General features: G+C 40.9%; 1 protein-coding gene across 6 annotated transcripts in view; it reads left to right on the forward strand.

The window, feature by feature from the left end:
- Positions 1-19,956, forward strand: part of Sgms2 (sphingomyelin synthase 2) — an 83,603-nt gene that overhangs the window by 38,506 nt on the left and 25,141 nt on the right. For 3 of the 6 annotated variants that reach the window (XR_011371916.1, XM_070022409.1, XM_070022408.1), the window contains exon 3: positions 17,940-18,617. Coding sequence is in view for 4 of the 6 variants with exons in the window: in XM_070022409.1 (XP_069878510.1) it covers positions 18,163-18,617 (455 nt within the window). In the remaining 2 variants the exon portion in view is untranslated. Of the gene's footprint in view, positions 1-5,144; positions 5,166-17,633; positions 17,700-17,939; positions 18,618-19,506; positions 19,599-19,956 lie in introns of those variants that run through there. The other 3 variants (XM_070022411.1, XM_070022410.1, XM_070022413.1) reach the window with 3 other exon arrangements.

The raw sequence follows: 19,956 nt of genomic DNA on the forward strand, positions 1-19,956 counted from the left end.
TGGCCTCTATGGTAACACTGATGAGGGAGCGGTCAGGAGGAAAAAGTACACAGTTTTTCAGTCTCTCCTGAGAATGACTCACAGGAAAGGAAATCCACTGCTTTTAAGGCAAAGGAAAACAAAACAAAACAAAACACCCCAGTACATTGCTAATTGTAAAAGTAGCCCAAGTGCAATAGATTACACCTGTAGTTGCATAGCAGGCTGAGACCCAGAGGACCTAAGTTCTAAACCAGGCTGGGCAGAAAAGCCCATGAGACTCTCATGTTCATAATTGAAGATTGTGATTGAAAATAATTGAAGGTAATTTTGCTGACTAATACCATAAAAAAAAAAAAAAGCTGCTGGGAAGGGATGTGAAGGGTAAACCAAAGGAGGAGGCTGCAATGCTTGGTAAGAAATGTACGCATTATCCTGCCCATGTAATTGTAACCCCTCTGTACAGTATGTTCACAAATAAAATAAAATTTAAAAAAAAGCTGGACTAGAAGTGTGATTCAAGTGGTAGAATACTAGCCATGAGCAAAAAAAGCTGAGCAAGAAAGAGCATGAGATACACACACACACACATATTTAGGAAGCCTCTTCAAGCTTTTTATTTCGGTCAGAATTAATTATCTTGGGGCTGGGAAGGTGGCTCAGTGGTAGAGTGTTTGCCTTGCATGCATGAGGCCCTGGGTTCGATTCTTCAGCACTACATAAGCAGAAAAAGCCAGAAGTTCAAGTGGTAGAGAGCTAGCCTTTAGCTGAAGAGCTGAGGAACAGTGCCCAGGCTGAGTTTAGGCCCATGACTGACACACACAAAAATTAAGTATTTTGAAAATCATATATTGAAAAAGTACTTTGAGATCATGGTCATGGAGAGTTGTTTGGGACTCCTTAGATCTCACTGAGTTCTGAAGTTAGGTCTAGGGTTTGTTTACTTTTTAAAAATAGCTTACAGTATATCTCACCTTCTGTAAGATAGGTCACAATAACAAAAGAATCAGCAGTAGTACTCACTATACAACTTGTTGGTGGGAACAGGAGGGAAAAACTGGGGGAGCGTGAGGGAAGGAGTGACATTGTCCAAAAAGAAATTCATTACCTGACTCATGTAACTGTAACCTCTCTGTACATCACCTTTATAATAACAATAAAAGTTAAAAAGAAATAAAGAAGAAAAATCAGTCACACAGCCTAAACCACGGTTCAGTTAGATGGAATTTGGAGGCCTTGGATTTGGTAGTTCACACGATTTTGCCTACAGATGGCCGTGTCTGAGGCACTGTGGGAAAAGGTAAGGTCACCGTGGGGCTGTTGAGTGTGTAGGCTGGTACATTCATTCAGGAGCCACGCTAGGGCTTGAAGGCCAGGAGCTTGGCTAGTGGCCAGTGTGACACCAACACAAATAAGATGTGGACTCTGTCCTCACAGCTTGCAACCAGCAGAGCACAGATCCCTGAGCAAGCCTGGCGATAGACATGTATGGGTGTAAGCACCAGGGGAGAAAGCCCGTGGTTTTCCATCCCGGTTGGATTTTCTAGGAGTTCTGACTTTTTTGGAGAGAGATCACAATGTTAGGGAAAACGGTTGAGTCTGGTTCCACAGTACCCGGATCATGACGATGATGATCTGTTGTGGCTGAACAGGGCTCCAAGAGCTGAAAGAGAAGAAAGGTAGGTCATCAGAGCTTTTCTTCTTCCTGAACTTGAGGAGTTTCATTCTGGCAAGTCTGGGTGAGGCCAGTTGGCAGGTAGCCAAGGAAGTGGTCTGTGTTAAAATCTGGAAACAGAAAGGCGTTGGGAGAGTGGCTCTCAATGTCTTTGAAAGTCTGTCATGACTGGGAATGTTCAATTATTTACAGTCTCTAACCATTGGCACAATACCTGAGTATATGGCACCTTTTAATTCGAGAGCAATTGAGTTTTTTTAACTATTATTTATTTTATTCAGTTTTTGAACACAGGGTCTTACACAGGCTAAGCAATGATTCTACCACTTAAGCTACACCAGCTCCCCCACATTTTTTTCTTTTTCTGCTGGTCATGGGGCTGGGAACTCAAGGCCTGGGAGCTCGCCCTAGGCTTTTTTGCTGATGCTCTACCACTTGAGCCACATCTCTACTTTTGGCTTTTTTAGTGGTTAATTGGAGTCTCATGGACTTTCTTCCCCCAGCTTGGCTCTGAACCATGATCCTTAGATCTCAGCCTCCTCAGTAGCTAGGATTACTATTTATATGATTTAGACTTTAGTGTTTCATAGGAGTATGATAGAAAATTATATTAACCATTATCCACAACTTTCAAATAGAGAAGCCACTTGTAACCCTTCAAAGAATTCAAGTAAACATATTAACTTTGCTTATTTTTATTTTTTTGTGAGAGAGAAATTTTTTATTTTAATAAAGTTCTGATATCTGTCCAGCTGCATTTCATAGTTGTTTGCCTTAAGGTTGGGTGTGATTGTGTCTAGGGTTAAAACTGAGGTGAGGGGTTGGGGATTTCACTCAGTGGAAGAGCACTTGCCTGGCTAGTGCAAATCCCTGAGGTTAGTCCTCAGCTGGTGGGGGGGGGTGGTCAGCAAGAAGAAGGGGGAAAAATTGAAATACTCTACTACTGAGAAAAAGGGGTTAAATCTAGGTGGTCAGGAGACAGAGTTAAGCTGAGATGATGGCTGTGATTTCATGGAGTCTCACCAACTGGAGGGTTGGTGATACAGTTTGCTCAGAGAAGAAACAAAGGAAGACACAATTCTGGTGGAATGAAATGACAGATGTAGTTAGTTGGAAAGCATTTGCCTGTTCCATTCCCAGGGCTAAGAGGGAGTAAATGGAATTCCTTTTTTTTCCTTTAGAGACATCTCTATCAATCTGGAGTCACGATTATCATTCATAAGAGTGCCTCTGAAATATAGACATCAAACTGCCGCGTTTAATTGTGTTCAATATAAGCTTTGGAAATGGCCTTCCAATCTCCTATATGGTTCTTGCTACACCTTATGCCATAGATGTTCTAGAAACAAACAGAAAACTCATTTCCTTGGCTGTTCCCTGGGGTGCAAGAAATAGAATTAATTTGTCTTAATATTCTTAAAATGTAGATACCAATAGCATTTTTTTCAGGGGGAGGGAGTTGCTGGTCCTGGGGCTTGAACTCGGGGCCTGAGCACAATCCTCAAGGCTAGCACTCTACAGTACCACTTAAGCCATAGTTCAACTTTCGGCTTTCTGGGTAATTAATTGGAAATAAGTATCTCACGTATTTTCACATGAATTGACTTGGTCCTTTTTATATATGCACAGTTTTATGAGAGTAAGAATGTAGTTCCATTTTAAAACATTTAATGCATCTCCTGGATATTTCAGTCTCCAACTATAGACATTTAGATTGTTTTGATATTTTAGTGAATTTCTTAGGAGGCTATTTTTTTCTGTATGCTTGTTCCAAGAGAAATTCTCAGCGGTGTAGAGTTGCTATTTCAAGAGGCAGACACATGTTTAAAGTTCATTATATGGATAAAAAGATATTTTCAAATGAATTGTACAAATTTATGATCTTACTAACAATTCAGTATAGTATCTGTACTCCTTTATGATGACAACATAAATTACATTTGTGTGCACGAGCTAATAATACCAGGCCCTGCATTCTACATTAGCTTCCTTGTTCATGGCTGAACTCTGCCATTTGAGCCACTCTTCCAGCCCAGCTTTTTGCTGGATAATTGGAAATGAGAGTTGCAAAGACTTTTCTGTCTGGGATGGCTTAGTCTTAATCTCCCAGTATCTAGGATTACAAATGGCATGAGCCACCTTTGCCCAGCTTAAATTACATCTTAAAGATTCAAAGTAAACTTCCGGTGTTCCTTATCCATAAAGTACATTAGAGTGGGTGTCTGTGTGTCAATTTACCAGTGAGACATTCTGTGGGAAGTTCCTGTTCTTAGTAATTGGTAGACACTTAGTCACAGGAACTTTGTAGCTAAGATTTGTCATAGAGGACTTAGAGGGAAACCCATTCCATTAGAAGTTGTTGCTCTTAGCAATTGGACCTCTTCTACTAAAAATTGTCAGAAAGGAGCCATGTTCTTTCTCTCAATGGAATTGAGAGTAGCTTTCACCTGTTCGCCAAGGGAGTGTGAGAATGAAACACTGACATAATAGGCAAGGAGAAGTTAGCAAGAGCAAAGGCCCTACCAGAAGCTGGGATTCCAAGAAATGCTCCCAAAATGCTCCCAACTGTGTTTTATATATTACTTATGTAGAATTTAGGTACTAATATTCAAACTGAGTATGCTTTACATATAATAACCTAACAATTCCTACTACATAGATTGATTTTTTTCCCACATTGATAAATCTTAATTGAAGTTGTGTTTATTCTTGCTATGATGGAAATGCACCATCTTAACATTAAAAATTAGTCATGATGGCATACACATCATCCCAGTTATGGTGGGAGACATAAATAGGGAAGGAAGGTCTAGGTCAGCCCAGACCAAAAGCAAAACCTATTTGAAAAATAACAAATCATTGGTGGATTATACTTATAATCCTAGCTACTCAGGAGGCTGAAATCTAGAGGACTGTGGTTTGAAACCCAACCTGGGAAGAAAAGTCTATGAGATTCCCATCTCCAAAATAACCAGCAAAAACTCAGACTGGAGTTATGACTCAAGTGGTAGAGTGACAGTTGAGCAAGCAAGCCAAGAGACAACACAAAGCCCTGAGTTCAGACTCTGGTACTAGCAATACCTACATACATTCATACATATATACAGTAACAAAAGCAAAAGGGACTGGCTCAAGCATGACTCAAGGAATCAGGTCCCACTTGGCCAGAATAAAGTTCCACATCCAAACACCAGTAACTGGGAGAGGGGGAAAACAAGGACTACCTGCAGATGGGTACATACTTGGGGACCTTCCATTTTCTTAATTTTTCAGTGTTCCATCCTTACTACCAGGAAGGACGCTTTCAAAATCTCTAAGCTGCTGTTACTGTCTCCTTTGAACTCATTCTGTTGGTGCAGAGCACTAACAAATATAATAATACTGCATTTTCAGTAAATATCCCCATATCTAATTCTAGATTTGAGACCTCTATCAAGAAGTCAATATTAAAGTCTGGCTAGGTATCATTTCTACATCGAAGCTGGAGATGGTGTAAGCTTCCTGTGCTGAGGTATGCATGCAACCCTGTATAACCACTAATGGACTGCCCACTTAGCGTGGCTTTTCTTTCCTTCCTCTCCTATCTACCTGGGTTTTTGGTTTGTTGTTGTTTTTTGGTCATCTTTTCTTCTCTTTTCTTTTCTTTGTCTTCCTTTCTTTTTCCTTTCTCTTTCTCTTTCTCCCCCCACTTCCTTCCTTCTTTCCATGCCAATACTGGGACTTGAACTCAGGGCTGGGGAACTGTCCCTTAGCTTTTTTTCCTCAAGGCTGGAATTCTACCATTTGAGCCACAGCTCCACTCAAGCCTTTTGGATGATTAATTGGAGATAAGAGTCTCACAGGCTTTTTCTACATAGGCTGGCTTTAGACTTCAATCTCCTGAGGAGCTAGGATGACCGGTGTGAGCTCATTCTCCACCTTCACCTCCACACTGGGGAAGGATTATCGAACTCCTTTCTGTAGGTTTTTAATGTATTTTTTTCCTACTTTCCAAAGCAAAGTAGAACTGTTCTCTTCTAGCACAACAGTAAACAGTGAACCGTGCTCAATAAGTCATTTCTAAAGATGTGATTCAGTAGCCTGTTTACATCTCCCTATGCAACTTTTTGGAAATAGAAAAATACACCATTTGGTCAGTATGTGGTCACAAGAGAAATCGATAGGTGCATTTCTAAAATGATCTGAAGGGCAAAAGACAAAAGATCTATATGAAAGTAGAGAATTAGGACGCTATTTTTAAAGGAACAGGTCTCTCCCTCCCCACCCTGATTTTTCCTGCAATAAAATTATACTTCTAAATCAAATACAATTTTTATGGTTGACTAGGATATATACTGTTGGCTTTGATCTATTGATTTCCCTACAATAAGACCTCTACTTTCTTTTTGAAAGGGCTGTGCAGTTTAGGGAATAGACAGTAAAGCCAGGGTACTCAACTTCTGCATTTCTTTCTCTCTCAGACCAGGTCAACCTTCTTAAGAAAAATAAATATATTAGCACCAATGCTATACTTCAATGCCTTTGAAAATAGAACTTTTAAAAAGTGTTTCAGATACCTTTCATATCAACAGGCATTCTGTGCCGCTTCCCCTTGAAGATACAAGTATTCAAACGAAACTGGAAATGTAAGAGTCAGTCATTAGCATGGTTGTTCAGTTAGTCTGCTGGATTTAACCTTTGTGGTAAAGCCCTCAAGGGTTTCTATTAAATAAGTGTTGGCTGTTTGGTTTGACCATTAAACTTGGAGCAAGGGAGGCAAGTTATGGGGCTGATATCTATCTGGTACAGTTGTGTGTGTGTGTAAATTGATAAAATTATAGTTATAGATAAAATTATAGATTATTGAAAAGTAGCTCCGCTCATAACACAGTTAAATAACTGTGTTGCATAACACAGTTATTATTTAGATTATTGAAGGAATAAACATCTTTTTATATTAGAGGGATTTTCCTATGCTAAAGTAAATAAGCATTTTAACAGAGACAAGTCATCAATACAACTTATTCTCCTAGCCCATGAATTACCAGAATTCACTGTTAGTAAATCCAGAAAGGAGTGGACATTACAATATTTCTACCATCTCTTCCATCTTCCTTTCATACCTTCTTTTTTCTTTTTATTGGGGTGCCTGATGTTAAACCCAAGACCTTATACACACTAGTCAGACATCCTACCATTGAGTTATTCCTCTCAGCCCCAAGCCTAATTTTTTTTGGGGGGGGTCCGGTAGTGGGGCCTGAACTCTGGGCCTGGGCGCTGTCCCTCAGCTCTTCAGCTCAAAGCTAGCACTCTACCTCTTGAGCCACAGCACCACTTCTGGCTTTTTTCTTTTTGTTTAGTGGTGCTGAGGAATCGAACCCAGGGCCTCATGCATGCAAGGCAAGCGCTCTACCACTGAGCCACCTTCCCAGCCCGTAGTCTAATTCTTTTTATCGGACGCTGCAAACACCTAGATAAAGGAACAACTCATCACTGGAGTTTTCTCATCCCCTGTCCTCCCAAAATTCTGCTCAATGTGGGAGGAAAAGGGATGGGAAAGGGAGTTGAGACTTAACACATCATCATTTACCAAGGTGTAGGAAAAGCTGCTTTTGAACTTCCAACTTAGACTATACCTGAAAAGTGATTTCAAAATTTATTTTATTTATTTAAATATTATTGTGGGGGGGAGGCAGTACTGGGGCTGGAACTCAGGACTTCTTGATCTTCCTTAGTTTTTTCACTCAAGGCTAATATTCTATCATTTGAGCCACACCTTCACTTCCAGCTTTTTGCTTGTTAATTATTGTTAAGAGTCTCGTGGAATTTTTTTGCCCCTGTGGCTTAGGGCTATGATCCTCAGATCTCAGCCTCCTCAGTAGCTAGGATCGCAGGTGTAAGGTATAAAACCTTTCAAAGATTATTTTAAATAAGATCCCCTAATCCTTCACTTTATTTTATAGCCCTCTTTGATTTCAGGATCTGCATAACCTGCCTATCTAGCTAATGACCTGTCTGTCCATCTGTTTGCTAGTTGTCCTCTCTCTCTAGGCTTTGTTCACTTAACCATGTTCAACGCTGCCGTGCAGAATGGTTAAGTTGTCCTTCCCGGGGACAACCCGCCTCTCCTATTGCTGATCTCAGCCTCATACCTCCATGCTATAATCCTCTTCCTCCAAAATACACCTGAGTCAGAGCCATAACCAGAATTTGCCAGTCGCCAATAAAAAAGATGAACAGCCAGGAAATCGTCTAGGAAAAGAAGCCAAATTTGAAAACATCCTATGGAACATTTTGAAAGTCAGATCCCACTGAAGCAACATTTCAGGATCGATTTAGCTGAGGCCAAAAGGGTTGTTAGCAGCAGCACTGTTCTCCAAAGCGTAGATGATTCCCTTCTTGAGAAATGCTCTCGCTCCCACCAGTTATTGTTCTGAGATTTGCACAGCTAATATTTGCTCTGGGTGAGCATTTGGTTCAGCTGTTTAATATAGCCAGCCCCCTCCACCCATCACTTCTAATCTAACTCAAAGTCAGGAGCAGGTGACCCGGTGGTGGAGCATTTTGCTAGTGTGCTCAGGGTCCTGAGTTCAATGCTGGGCACCACAAAAGTAAAAGCTCAGTAACTCATCATGAATTTTGATTAATTCTGTTGGACAGTCATGTATCTTTTGTAGTTTGTTTGTTTTTTAATCATTTCACATTAGCTCCAAGTTTATTTTTGGAGCATCGTTTACATAAATTCTGTTAAACAGTTTGCTTTTTATTGGCTCATGTGGTCTTTAGAAAGATTGGAACTGTGTGCTATTTCAGAATTACTGCCAATGAAAGGCCCACCGGCTTGACAGTGCAGTACCTATAAAGAGATAACTGAGCCTGCAAGTAAGCAATAGAGTGTGGTATTTCCTTTGCTACTTCCTTAAAATGGTTTTAGCTGGGCACGGGTGGTTCAACACCTCTATTCCTAGCTACTCAGGAGGCTGAGATCTGAGGATCATAGGTCAAAGCCAGCCCCAGCAGGAAACTCTTATCTCCAATTAACCACCAGAAAACCAGAAGTGATGCTGTGCTCAATGTGGTAGAGTGCTAGCCTTAAGCAAAAGAGCTCAGGGACAGCATCCCGGCCCTGAGTTCAAGCCCCACCACTGAAAAAAAAAAAACACATTTATTCTTGTCGGATATCTTTTATTATAACTCAGTATTACAAAGCTCATTCATTGTAAGGGTAAAATTGTACAAGTATCTAATTTTGTACAAGTATCACTATTCTCTAATTTTGTACAAGTATTACTATTATCTGATTTTGTGTCATTTTTCCAATGCCGAAAAGAAGTATTAACAGTCACTCCTAATCCCAGGTAATGACTAATTACCTCCTGTCTTTATTTTTTGTGCCAATACTGGGGCTTGAACTCAGGGACCTGGAACTCTTAGTTAGTTTTTTCACTCATATTGACAGTGTAACCCATGGTCCACACCTTCACTTTTTTTCCACTTGTTAAATAGAGATAAGAATATCTTAGAGGGGATTTTTCTGCCTGGTCCAGTTTCAAACCATGGTCTTCAGACCTCAGCCTCCTGAGTAAATAGAATTACAGTTGTGAGTCACCAGCACCGGCTCTTAATTTCTTTTACAACAACTAGGTAATAACTCAATCCTCATCTAATTTAATATAGTTTGGTTAATAAATACCAGTTATAATAAAAAATATCCTCTGCCAAGAATATATAAATTGATTCAAATTGATTTTTGAATTATTTTTTACATTAAAAATTTTCCCAAGATAATCACTTGCTGAAGTGTTACCAGATACATTACAAGGCTGTATGCTTCCCTAAGTCAAACCCTATTTTACTGAAAAAGATATGGGACCAAGCGGTAATATAAACACTTATGATGTAAGCCAGGCATGGTACTACGCATCTATACAGTGTCAGCCTCCCCAGTGCTGGGATTATAGGTGCGTAGTACTATGCCTGGCTTACATCATAAGTGTTTATATTACCACTTGTTCCCATATCTTTTTCAGTTTTCTTGAGACAAGCTGGTATCAAACTCCTGACCCTCTTGTGTCTCAGGAAAAACTTAAAATAGACAGGCACAGCTCATCGAAATAGGAGGATCATGGTTTGAGACCAGTTGGGGAAAGGAGATATTAGTGAGATCTCATCTCAACAGACAAGCTGGGTTCGTGTTGGAATCCCAGTTACAAGGTTGTATAAATGAAGGATCATATACACAGTCTAGGCCAGCCTAGGCAGAAAAAAATGAGACCCTCTCTAAACAATAACTAAAGCTGAAAGGGCTGAAGCTGTGGTTCAAGTGGTAGAACACTTTCCAAGTAAATGAGAGGGTTTGGGTTCAAACCACAGCACTAGCAAAATTAAAAAACAAACAAACATAAGAATAAGGGTTCTGGAGGTCAGGTAGACTTTGGTCTAGTGTAGACTTTGTTCTTCCTATTTCTCTGCCTTGGGTAACTTCCTTTCTCTCTATTTCATTTCTTTAGTATTGGGGTAACAGTATTTCCTAGAGTTGTTATGATAATACACCAATAAAGTACCTGGCATATAACATTTGCTGAGAAGTAGTATTTGGTAGCTCCTATATTCTATAACTGGAGATATTTAATGGCTTCCAGTAACAACTGAATTTTCTTTGGTAAGATCTGAGAAAGCTTTTGTGTCTAAGAAACTCCTCAACCATTTGTTTCAAGTGATATCGGTGCAATCAAGTTTTGCCTTCAGAGTGAACTCTGCAAAGCATTAAATTGAATGTCGACATCATTTTCTTAATTCGTATGTGTAGGGATACATTTTCTTTGATCATTGTTTAGCTTCTGCCTTTAACAGATTCAATTCTTTTAAACATTAAAACCCACATGTAAACTTAGATATGGTCTCTTAATTTTTCATCTGTATTTGCATATTTCCTAGTTCTTACTTTAAATTCTTCCAAGTGTGCAGTAGTGTGTCTTGCTGGTAGGTGTGGTAGCAGGACAGGCTGAGCCCTGGGGCTTCATTTTTTTGGGGGGGATGATCCGGTCGTGGGGCTTGAACTCTGGGCCTGGGCGCTGTCCCTCAGCTCTTCAGCTCAAGGCTAGCACTCTACCACTTGAGCCACAGCGCCACTTCCAGCTTTTTTTTCTTTTTGCTTATGTGGTGCTGAGGAATCGAACCCAGAGCCTCATGCATGCAAGGCAAGCGCTCTACCACTGAGCCACTTTCCCAGCCCCCGGGGCTTCATTCTTGAGGCACAGGTGCCTTCACAGATCCTCCAATGAGAAATGTAGAAAGGGACTCATGGGAGTGTCCAAATGGCCTAAGCACTTGAACATTTTGTTATAGCCTTATCTTACAAGATGGCCCATAGTTCCTTTCCCATTTTTCTTTTTAAAACCATAACCTCACAGGAAGGAACTTCCTGAACAGGGTCACAACAAATTGGGAGAGAGACTCGACAAATGGGACTACCTTAAAATAAAAAGCTTCTGCACAGCTAAATCTATCGCAACCAAGCTAGAAAGACAACCAACTAATTGGGAAAAAATATTTACCAGCAATATATCAGACAAGGGGTTAACATCCTGTATATACAGGGAACTCAAGAAACTAATCCCTCCCAAACCCAACAAACCAATTACTAAATGGGCAAGGGAACTAAAGAGAGACTTCTCAGAAGAAGAGATAAAAATGGCAAAGAAACACATGAGGAAATGTTCATCATCCCTGGTTGTGAAGGAAATGCAAATAAAGACAACTCTGAGATACCACCTTACCCCAGTCAAAATGGCCCACATCCTCAAGTCAGCCAATGACAAATGCTGGAGGGGATGCGGAGAAAGAGGAACCCTATTACACTGCTGGTGGGAATGTACACTTATACAACCACTTTGGAAAGCAGTCTGGAGGGTCCTCAGAAAGCTAAATATTGACCTCCCTTATGACCCAGTCAAACCACTTCTAGGCATCTATCCTGAACAACAGGAACCAGTATACAAGGACACATGCACCTCCATGTTTATTGCAGCACTGTTCACAATAGCCAGGATATGGAAACAACCCAGATGTCCCATCACAGATGAATGGATCCAAAAATTGTGGTATCTATACACAATGGAATATTATGCAGACATTAGAAAGGACAAAATAATGATATTTGCAGGGAAATGGGTGGAGCTAGAAGAAATCATGTTGAGCGAGGTAAGCCAAGAGCAAAGAGAAAAACGGTACATGGTCTCCCTGATAAATGGATGTTAAATCCCATGGTCTCCCTGATAAGTGGATGTTAAATCCAAAATGTTAGGTGATATGACAAAATTAACAGGACTTAATTAAGAAACAAAGAACTTCCACTCATCTGGTTGAACCACTACTAAATAACCCCATGTTACTGATCACATGTATGGGATATATGTGTACACTGGAGGGGAACCAGGAAGATGACACAGAACTAGAGGGAATCAGGGAAAAACACATAACAGTGGGACCCATCAGCTGCACAGGACATTGACCAAAATGAACTAAGCAACTTAATGTCAGCGATGGGAGGGAGGGAACAAATGGGAAAGAGGGAACAGCTGATGCTATGCAAAACAAAAGAAATGTACATATCACCCAATGTGGAAGAAATAACTGTATCGCAAAGCTCATAGACCTCATAAATGGTATAGACCGTGATAGACAATTTGCTCCAGGAAAGTTAGAATGTGTTTGTGACTTTAACTGAGCATCATGATCCCACAATACTGTGAAATTTGTCAAATTATGTAATCACTTAATCACAATTAAAAAAATATGATTAAAAAAACAAAAAAAACATAGCCTCTTAAACACTTTCTAAGTACTACATTTCCTACTCAAATGGAAGTTTCTGCTTAATTGGCTTCCTTGTTTTCCTATTTTTAGTATTTATGTCTGTCTTGGAGTTTGATAGTTATACAAGTTGAAAACATTCTTTTTGGGAAATGCTTGAGACCAGAAATGCTTCAGATACTGAATGCTGTCAGGTCTTGGAATAATTGCATGTACATGATGAGGTATCTGGGGGATGGGACCCATGTTTAAGTACAAATTCATTTGTGTTTCATAGGTCCTTTATATAATCGTAAAGCTAAGAGTGTATACATTAATCCATTATTGTGGGGTATAATGTCACTGGAAAGGTTTGGGATTTGAGCATATTCCAGTTTTTGCATTTTCAAATTAGGGATACTCATCCTGTATCCTCACTAATTGTAAAGTAAAATTAGCTAATTTATTGAAATTAACTCTTGTCTTAGAGATTAGGCTATCTCTAAAATTTCTCTTGCAAGTAGCTATTTAAATTCAGCCAGGTGCTGGTGGCTCACACCTGTAATCCTAGCTACTCAGAAGGCTGAGATCTGAGAATTGAGCCAGCCGTAACAGAAAAATCTTGAGACTTTTATGTCCAATTAACCAGCAAAAGCTGGAAGTGGAGGTGTGGCTCAAGTGGTGGAGCACCAGCCTTGAGCACCATAGCCAATGAGAGTGGAAAGTGAGAGGCTCTGTGTCAAAAAAATCATAAAAATATTTTATGTTCATCTTATTTCCTTGGGATAAACATATGGGATAGAATTACAGTGTAGAGACTTCATGGCCCGGCATTTGTTATGTGATACAGTCTAACAGAACAAAGCCTGTTGCCATGTCATTCTGATTCCATGATGAACTTCAGAACACCTGTCAAATAACCAAAATAAAATTTAAGAAAACCCACAACCTGTTGATGACTAAAGTAACATTATATATTAATGTAGTATTATTAAGCTCTTGATGATTTAATATCTCAGCTGCCCTTCCGTGAATATGTTATAGCTTGGCGTTTTCTTTGATGACTGGCTGTGTTAATTTTTGTAACTTTCTTCATGGAAGTTCTGAGCATTCATTTGGATGTGAGGTCATTTTTGTCATTGGTCTGGTGACTGCATCCGTAGCCAATGGTTGAGTATGGCAACCGTACTTTTATTAGGCTTTGTAACAGCTTACGGCTGGTCCTTTAAGGAAGTTTTTACGTGTTTTGTTTGTAACACAGAAACAAAATGAATGTGGTTTTGTGTGAACTCCTTGATCTCGCATATATATTTCCTGTAAGTTTTTTTTTTCAATAATTACTTGCCTGCTTTCTTTTTCTGGTCATGCTTTACTGGCTAAAACAATGTTAAGAAGTTGAGATAGGTATGATCCACTTTCAGACTACTAGAAGTATATTCTTCTCCTAGTAAAAAATTTTTTTAAAAGCTGGGCAAACTGGTGGCTCACACCTGTGATCCAAGCTACTCAGGAGGCTGAGATCTGAGGATCATGGTTGAAAGCCATCCGAAGAAAGAAAGTCCATCAGACTCATCTCCAATTCGCCACCAGAAAACAGAAGTGTGTCTGTAATGTAAAGTGGTAGAGCACTAGCCTCGAATGAAAAGGCTCAGAGAAGCACCAGGCCCTGAATTCAAACCCCATGACAAACGAAAGAAAAAAGAAAAAAGAGCAGAGATAATAGAAGAATAGGAAGATAGAAACCCAGTGAAGTGTAAGCATGTGTTTTTATTTTAATTTAGCAGAAAGATTTCTAGAGATCATTTAAGAGTACAACTTGGGACCTTTGCCCACAGGTTGCCAGAGAACAGTGTAATTACATTCCAATGTGATAGTTATGTTGATAAACTGTAGCTATACAAAGTTTTGTTCATTCTACTAAATAATTCCCCTCACAGAACTAAGTAGATGTTGAGCTTTATCAAATGCCCCTTTAGCTCCAATCAATAGAAGCCTGTCTTGTGTGTGTATGTGTGTGTGTGTGTGTGTGTCTATGTGTGTCTGTGTCTGTGTGACTGTATGTCTCTGTGACTGTGTGTCTGGGTGATGTATTTTGCCCCAACCGCTTCCAAATTAGAAACCTTTTACATTTCTGGAACATACCACACTTAAGTTCTAAAATTTATACTAGCAAAACAATATCAGTGTACTAAACATTTCAGTGTTTTGCCTTTGCTTTCCCAGGGAGATGAGTAGAGACCTTGAACATTTTCAATATTATCTAGGTTACCATGGCAGTATTTTGTAATTTGCGAGAACTGAGAAATCTTGGAAGTTGTTTTGTGCTCTGGCTTGGTAACCTAAACAAATGAACAAGTACATCGTGGAGAGGCACAAATGAATCCTTTGTCATTTTCCTGCCTGCTGCTGGGAAAGGTTGACATAGGAATGAGTATGTTGTCATTGTCATCTTAGTGACAAATAGGAGTCCCAAGGTTGGTTCACATGAGATGAATGTGCTATGTATCTTTAATCTTTTTCATCAAATTCCCAGGGAAGGGTCAATTTAGAAGATTTAAGATCTCAAGATTGGGGCTGGGAAGGTGGCTCAGTGGTAGAGCGCTTGCCTTGCATGCATGAGGCCCTGGGTTCGATTCCTTAGCACCCCATAAGCAAAAAGAAAAAAGCCGGAAGTGGCGCTGTTGGCTCAAGTGGTAGAGCGCTAGCCTTGAGCTGAAGAGCTGAGGGACAGCACCCAGGTCCAGAGTTCAGGCCCCACAACCGGACTCAAAAAACAAACAAACAAACAAAAAGATGTGAAGATTGCAGTTCAAAGCCAGCCTAGACAGGAAAATCTGTGAGGCTCTTATCTTCAATTAACCTCCAAAAGGAGCCAAAAGTAGAAGTGTGGCTCAAGTGGTAGAACACCAACCTTGAGCAAAGAAAAAAAAAGCTAAGGGACAGCATCCAGGCCTTGAGTTCAAGCTCCAGTACAGACACACACACACATACACAATCTTAATTTTCCACTAATGGTAATGGACAGGCCTGGTACTCAAGTGCCTAGCCTCCCAGGAGCACAAACCTCTATATGATTAATTATCTCAGTCATCTCATGGAAGTCTCCTGAGGTAGACAGCTGACTATTTCCTCTTATTAAAAAAAAAAACACAAAACTAACTAATTAGATTTTCTTTTGTTCCACATTCTGAGTTCTACAACTAGGTAGCTACCTTATAGATCCTATCTTCAGCTGTCCAGTGGGTAAATACAGCTTCAAAATCACTAGCCTCTTTCCACTAGGAGCACCTAGCCCACCTCTGGAGTGTTGTTGTTGGGTTTTTTGTTTTCTGGTGGTGGGGCTCTAACTCTGGGCCTGGGCGCTGTCCCTCAGCTCTTCAGCTCAAGGCTAGCGCTCTACCATTTGAGCCACAGAGCCACTTCCGGCTTTCTTCTTTTTGCTTGTGTGGTGCTGAGGATCGAACCCAGGGTCCCGGGCATGCAAGGCAAGTGCTCTACCACTGAGCCACCTTCCCAGCCCACCTCTGGAGTGTTGAAGTTAAAAGTGAATTGGGATGACAGTTTGGCAAGATAAATGGGCTAGGCTAGAGCTGACAGGAAGAGACAGACAGTGGCCGGGTTAGGGCCTGGCATCTCCCTGGCATGGATGGTTTGCTGTTGAAATTAGCTTAATGAGGCTGGTCTTCATTATACTTAGTAATCTCTTCATTACTGCCCACTACGGAGAATAGCCATCAGGCCAGAGGGGCCCTGGGCTTTCTTACCCTGCTCCATTGTATCAGTGACTGAGAGCTTTTCAAGGGCACAAGAGGAATGCACAGTGTTAGAAGTTGTAACCTCTCTTGCCTCTCATCCTTTTATTTTTCTCTTCCAAGCCAATCTGGACAGCAGGTCACCTCCTGAAGGTGACTGTGTACGTAGTGAGAGTCAGCTGCCAGTAGTTCACACATCTAATACTCGCTACTCAGGAGACAGATCTAAGGACGGTGGTTTAAAGGCAGTCAAGGCAGCAAAGTCTGTGCAAAAAGCCAGAAGTGGAGGTGTGACTCAAGTGGTAGAGCACCAGCTTTGAGTGGAAAAATAAATCTAAGAGACAATACCCAGGCCTGGAGACCAAGCCTCAGTCCTGACAAGCACACATGTGTGTACACACACACACACACACACACACACACACACACACACACACACACACACACAAATAAATGTATGAAATGAGCAGTATATTCCTGGCCTTGCTTTCCCAATATGAATAGTCCATTCAGCCTTCAACTGTCTTGTCATTGTGGTTCTATCGCCTTGGGTAAACTACAGATGAGCCACTGGCGCCAGGCTGAATGCTGCCATTTTAACTTTTTCTTTCATTAATTATGGGCTTAGGTGTTGCTGCATTGACCTTGTTCTCATTATCCTTTCCCTGAAACTTCCCTGAAAGGGAGGATTTTTAAACTTGAAGGATTATGCTAAAGTTGTACAGTAAACTCAGGGTGGGGACTAATTATGAGGTTTGAAAGCTTCAGGTGGCTGGGTTAGTAGCATGACTAAAATAGTGCTTTCCTAAATTGGGAACAGCTGGGCTGTGTGGCTTGCTGGTATAAAAGTCCATAGTGGAGCTGTGGGTGGTAAAGAAGTCTTTGCCTGGTGGAATCGAAGGAACTAAAGCCTTTAGTTCCTTTTCCCTAGACTCACCGTAGGTAAGTGCCTCTAAGTGGAACTGTCTTTTTTGTTTGATAGACATTGTGATGGTTATAGATCAGAATATTGTTAGTCACTAATTTCCCCATGCCATTTGTATACATTATTATATCCTTCAACAAATTTAACATGTTTCATAATTGAAGCATAGCTAAGGCTTTGGCTATCTTTTTCTCTTTTGCATTTTGAAGGCTCTAGGCTTTGCGCCTCTCTGAATACCAACAGATAAACTGAGACAGTGCTGCTAGAAGTGTCATGACTGTGTAGTTCTGGAATCTGTTCTTAAAAGTAGTTACCACACAGTCCAAAGGAGATATATATGAAAATAAGAAAGTGGGTATTTTGACAAGTGCAGAGAGTAATAATTATTCACGGTATAGACACAACTCACCCAGGAGGTTAATTCTTGCTTTAAATTTCATAGAAAAGATCCAGGCTCAGGAAGGCGTGATGTGGTCTCTGGGCAGGTTCTAGGTTATTATGACTTCATAGTTAGCAACAAGTAATAGCGCCCCAGGAAAGGTTTGCCATGTGGGGGCCTGACTTCTTTGGAAAGAAATTGAAAGAAAACTGATGGGTAGAATGTTCCTATTTAATTCTTACGTCAGCTCAAAAAGAGACAAGAATTCCAAGATTAAACAGTTCACTATTTCTCAAATGAAAGTCGATCTTGGCAGCATTCACTTAGTTCTGACAGTGTCTTTGTAAAGCAAAATGGCTCTGACACTTGATTCCTTATTTTGAGAAATGTTTTTGTTTTGGATGGCTGATAATTGGACAAGCAGAGTTTCTGAATGTACTTTTGTTCTGTTTTTAGGTAAGGCAGCAGCATCTTCCGTGCGGAAGGAAAATCCCTTCACGAAAGCCATTCGCCGCATGGGAAGATCAAATTCAACCGCTGCCGTCTGCATTTGGTATTAGGAAACAAGATTCTAAGAGTCCATGTTCATCTGGGAAACAGAAGGATTCAAGAAAGTTAGCTTTCCACAAAGAACGAGAACTTACACCATCTCCTTTTTGATCTGAACACTTGGGGAACCATGGATATCATAGAAACAGCAAAACTTGAAGAACATTTGGAAAATCAGACCAGTGATCCCACAAACACTTACACAAGACCTGCAGAGCCTGTGGAAGAAGAAAATAAAAATGGGAACAATAAACCTAAAACCTTATCCAATGGGCTGCGAAAGGGCACCAAAAAGTACCCGGATTATATCCAAATTGCTATGCCCACAGACTCGAGGAACAAGTTTCCCCTAGAATGGTGGAAAACGGGTATTGCTTTTGTGTATGCACTCTTCAACCTGGTTTTGACAACCGTCATGATCACAGTCGTGCATGAAAGGGTCCCTCCCAAGGAGCTCAGCCCTCCACTTCCAGACAAATTTTTTGATTACATTGATCGGGTGAAATGGGCATTTTCTGTATCAGAAATAAATGGGATTATATTAGTTGGCTTGTGGGTCACCCAGTGGCTATTCCTGAGATACAAGTAAGTATGTCTGGGTTTTTTTGGAGGGGAGGGGGGGGGACTGTTTTTGTTTGTTTGTTTGTTTGTTTGCGCCAATCCTGGGGCTTGAACCCAGGGCCTGGGCACTGTCCCCGAATTCTTTTGCTCAAGGCAAGTGCTCTTCCACTTGAGCCACAGCTCTACTTCTGGTTTTTTGATGGTTAATTGGAGCTAAGAGTCTCATAGATTTTCCTGCCTGGGTTGGCTTCGAACCCTGTGTGATCTTACCAGATCTCAGCCTCCTGAGTAGCTAGGATTGTAGTCTTGAGCCACTAGCACCCACCCACTTCTTGGCTTATTAAGAGAGCTGATGTTATTGCAATTGAAATGACTTTCTTCAGCTTCTAATCATTTTAGCCTTACTAGATATCAGATGAAAGGAACAATGGATCTACCACACTGGATAAATTCAGTCACTCTTTTTTCCAGGACCGTGTATGGAATAGGTTTGAAGCTAAGTTGAGAAATAGCAAGTTTGTGGCAAGCCTGGTGGGTGACTCAGATTTCATGAATTTCAGGAGCAGTGCCTTTTTCCAGCAATGTGGTGCTATGGTATTTTATTGGAAAAAAAAATTAAGAGGCTTGGAGTAGCATGCTTGTGATGTTTGGGGTTCTTGCCAGGTTAAGGAGAGTAGGCGGGGACGCTTCTTTCTCCCTTACTCAAGATGAGATGACTCAGGTGGTCAACTCATCAATAGCCTGCACTGAGGTATGTCTGTCTTTAGAAGTTCTAATGCCTTCAGAAATTAAACTCAGCGACCAGACAGCTAGTCACAAGTATCTGATGAAGAAACTGAATTTAGAACTGGTATTCTGTGGCTTGGGCTTCAGATTTCTAAAAGAAAACTCTTTTCTTTCTTTTCCTCTGGCACCATCCAGGGGCTCGTGGTCTACTGGGTTCAGCCACTCCATCTCCCTTCCCCTGGTTTCAGAATGGGAGGGAATCAGGAGGGAGCAAGCCAGGTTTGTTCTTTTCTCAAAAGTATTTTTTTTTGGGGGGGGTCCAGTCGTGGGGCCTGAACTCTGGGCCTGGGCACTGTCCCTCAGCTCTTCAGCTCAAGGCTAGAGCTCTACCACTTGAGCCAGAGTGTCACTTCCGGCTTTTTTCTTTTTGCTTATGTGGTGCTGAGGAATCGAACCCAGGGCCTCATGCATGCAAGACAAGCGCTCTACCACTGAGCCACCTTCCCAGCCCCTCAAAAGTATTTTAAAATTGGGCACAGTTCTGAAATAGTGATGTCTGGCTATGTGAATTCAGACTTCCAGTCTATAAAATCTAAGGACCCTCACAGCCTCTTACATCCCATTCTCCATTCATATC

The sequence above is a fragment of the Dipodomys merriami genome, unplaced genomic scaffold (genome assembly GCF_024711535.1).
Source record: "Dipodomys merriami isolate MVZ:Mamm:240054 unplaced genomic scaffold, mDipMer1.0.p SCAF_15, whole genome shotgun sequence".
NCBI lineage: Eukaryota > Metazoa > Chordata > Mammalia > Rodentia > Heteromyidae > Dipodomys > Dipodomys merriami.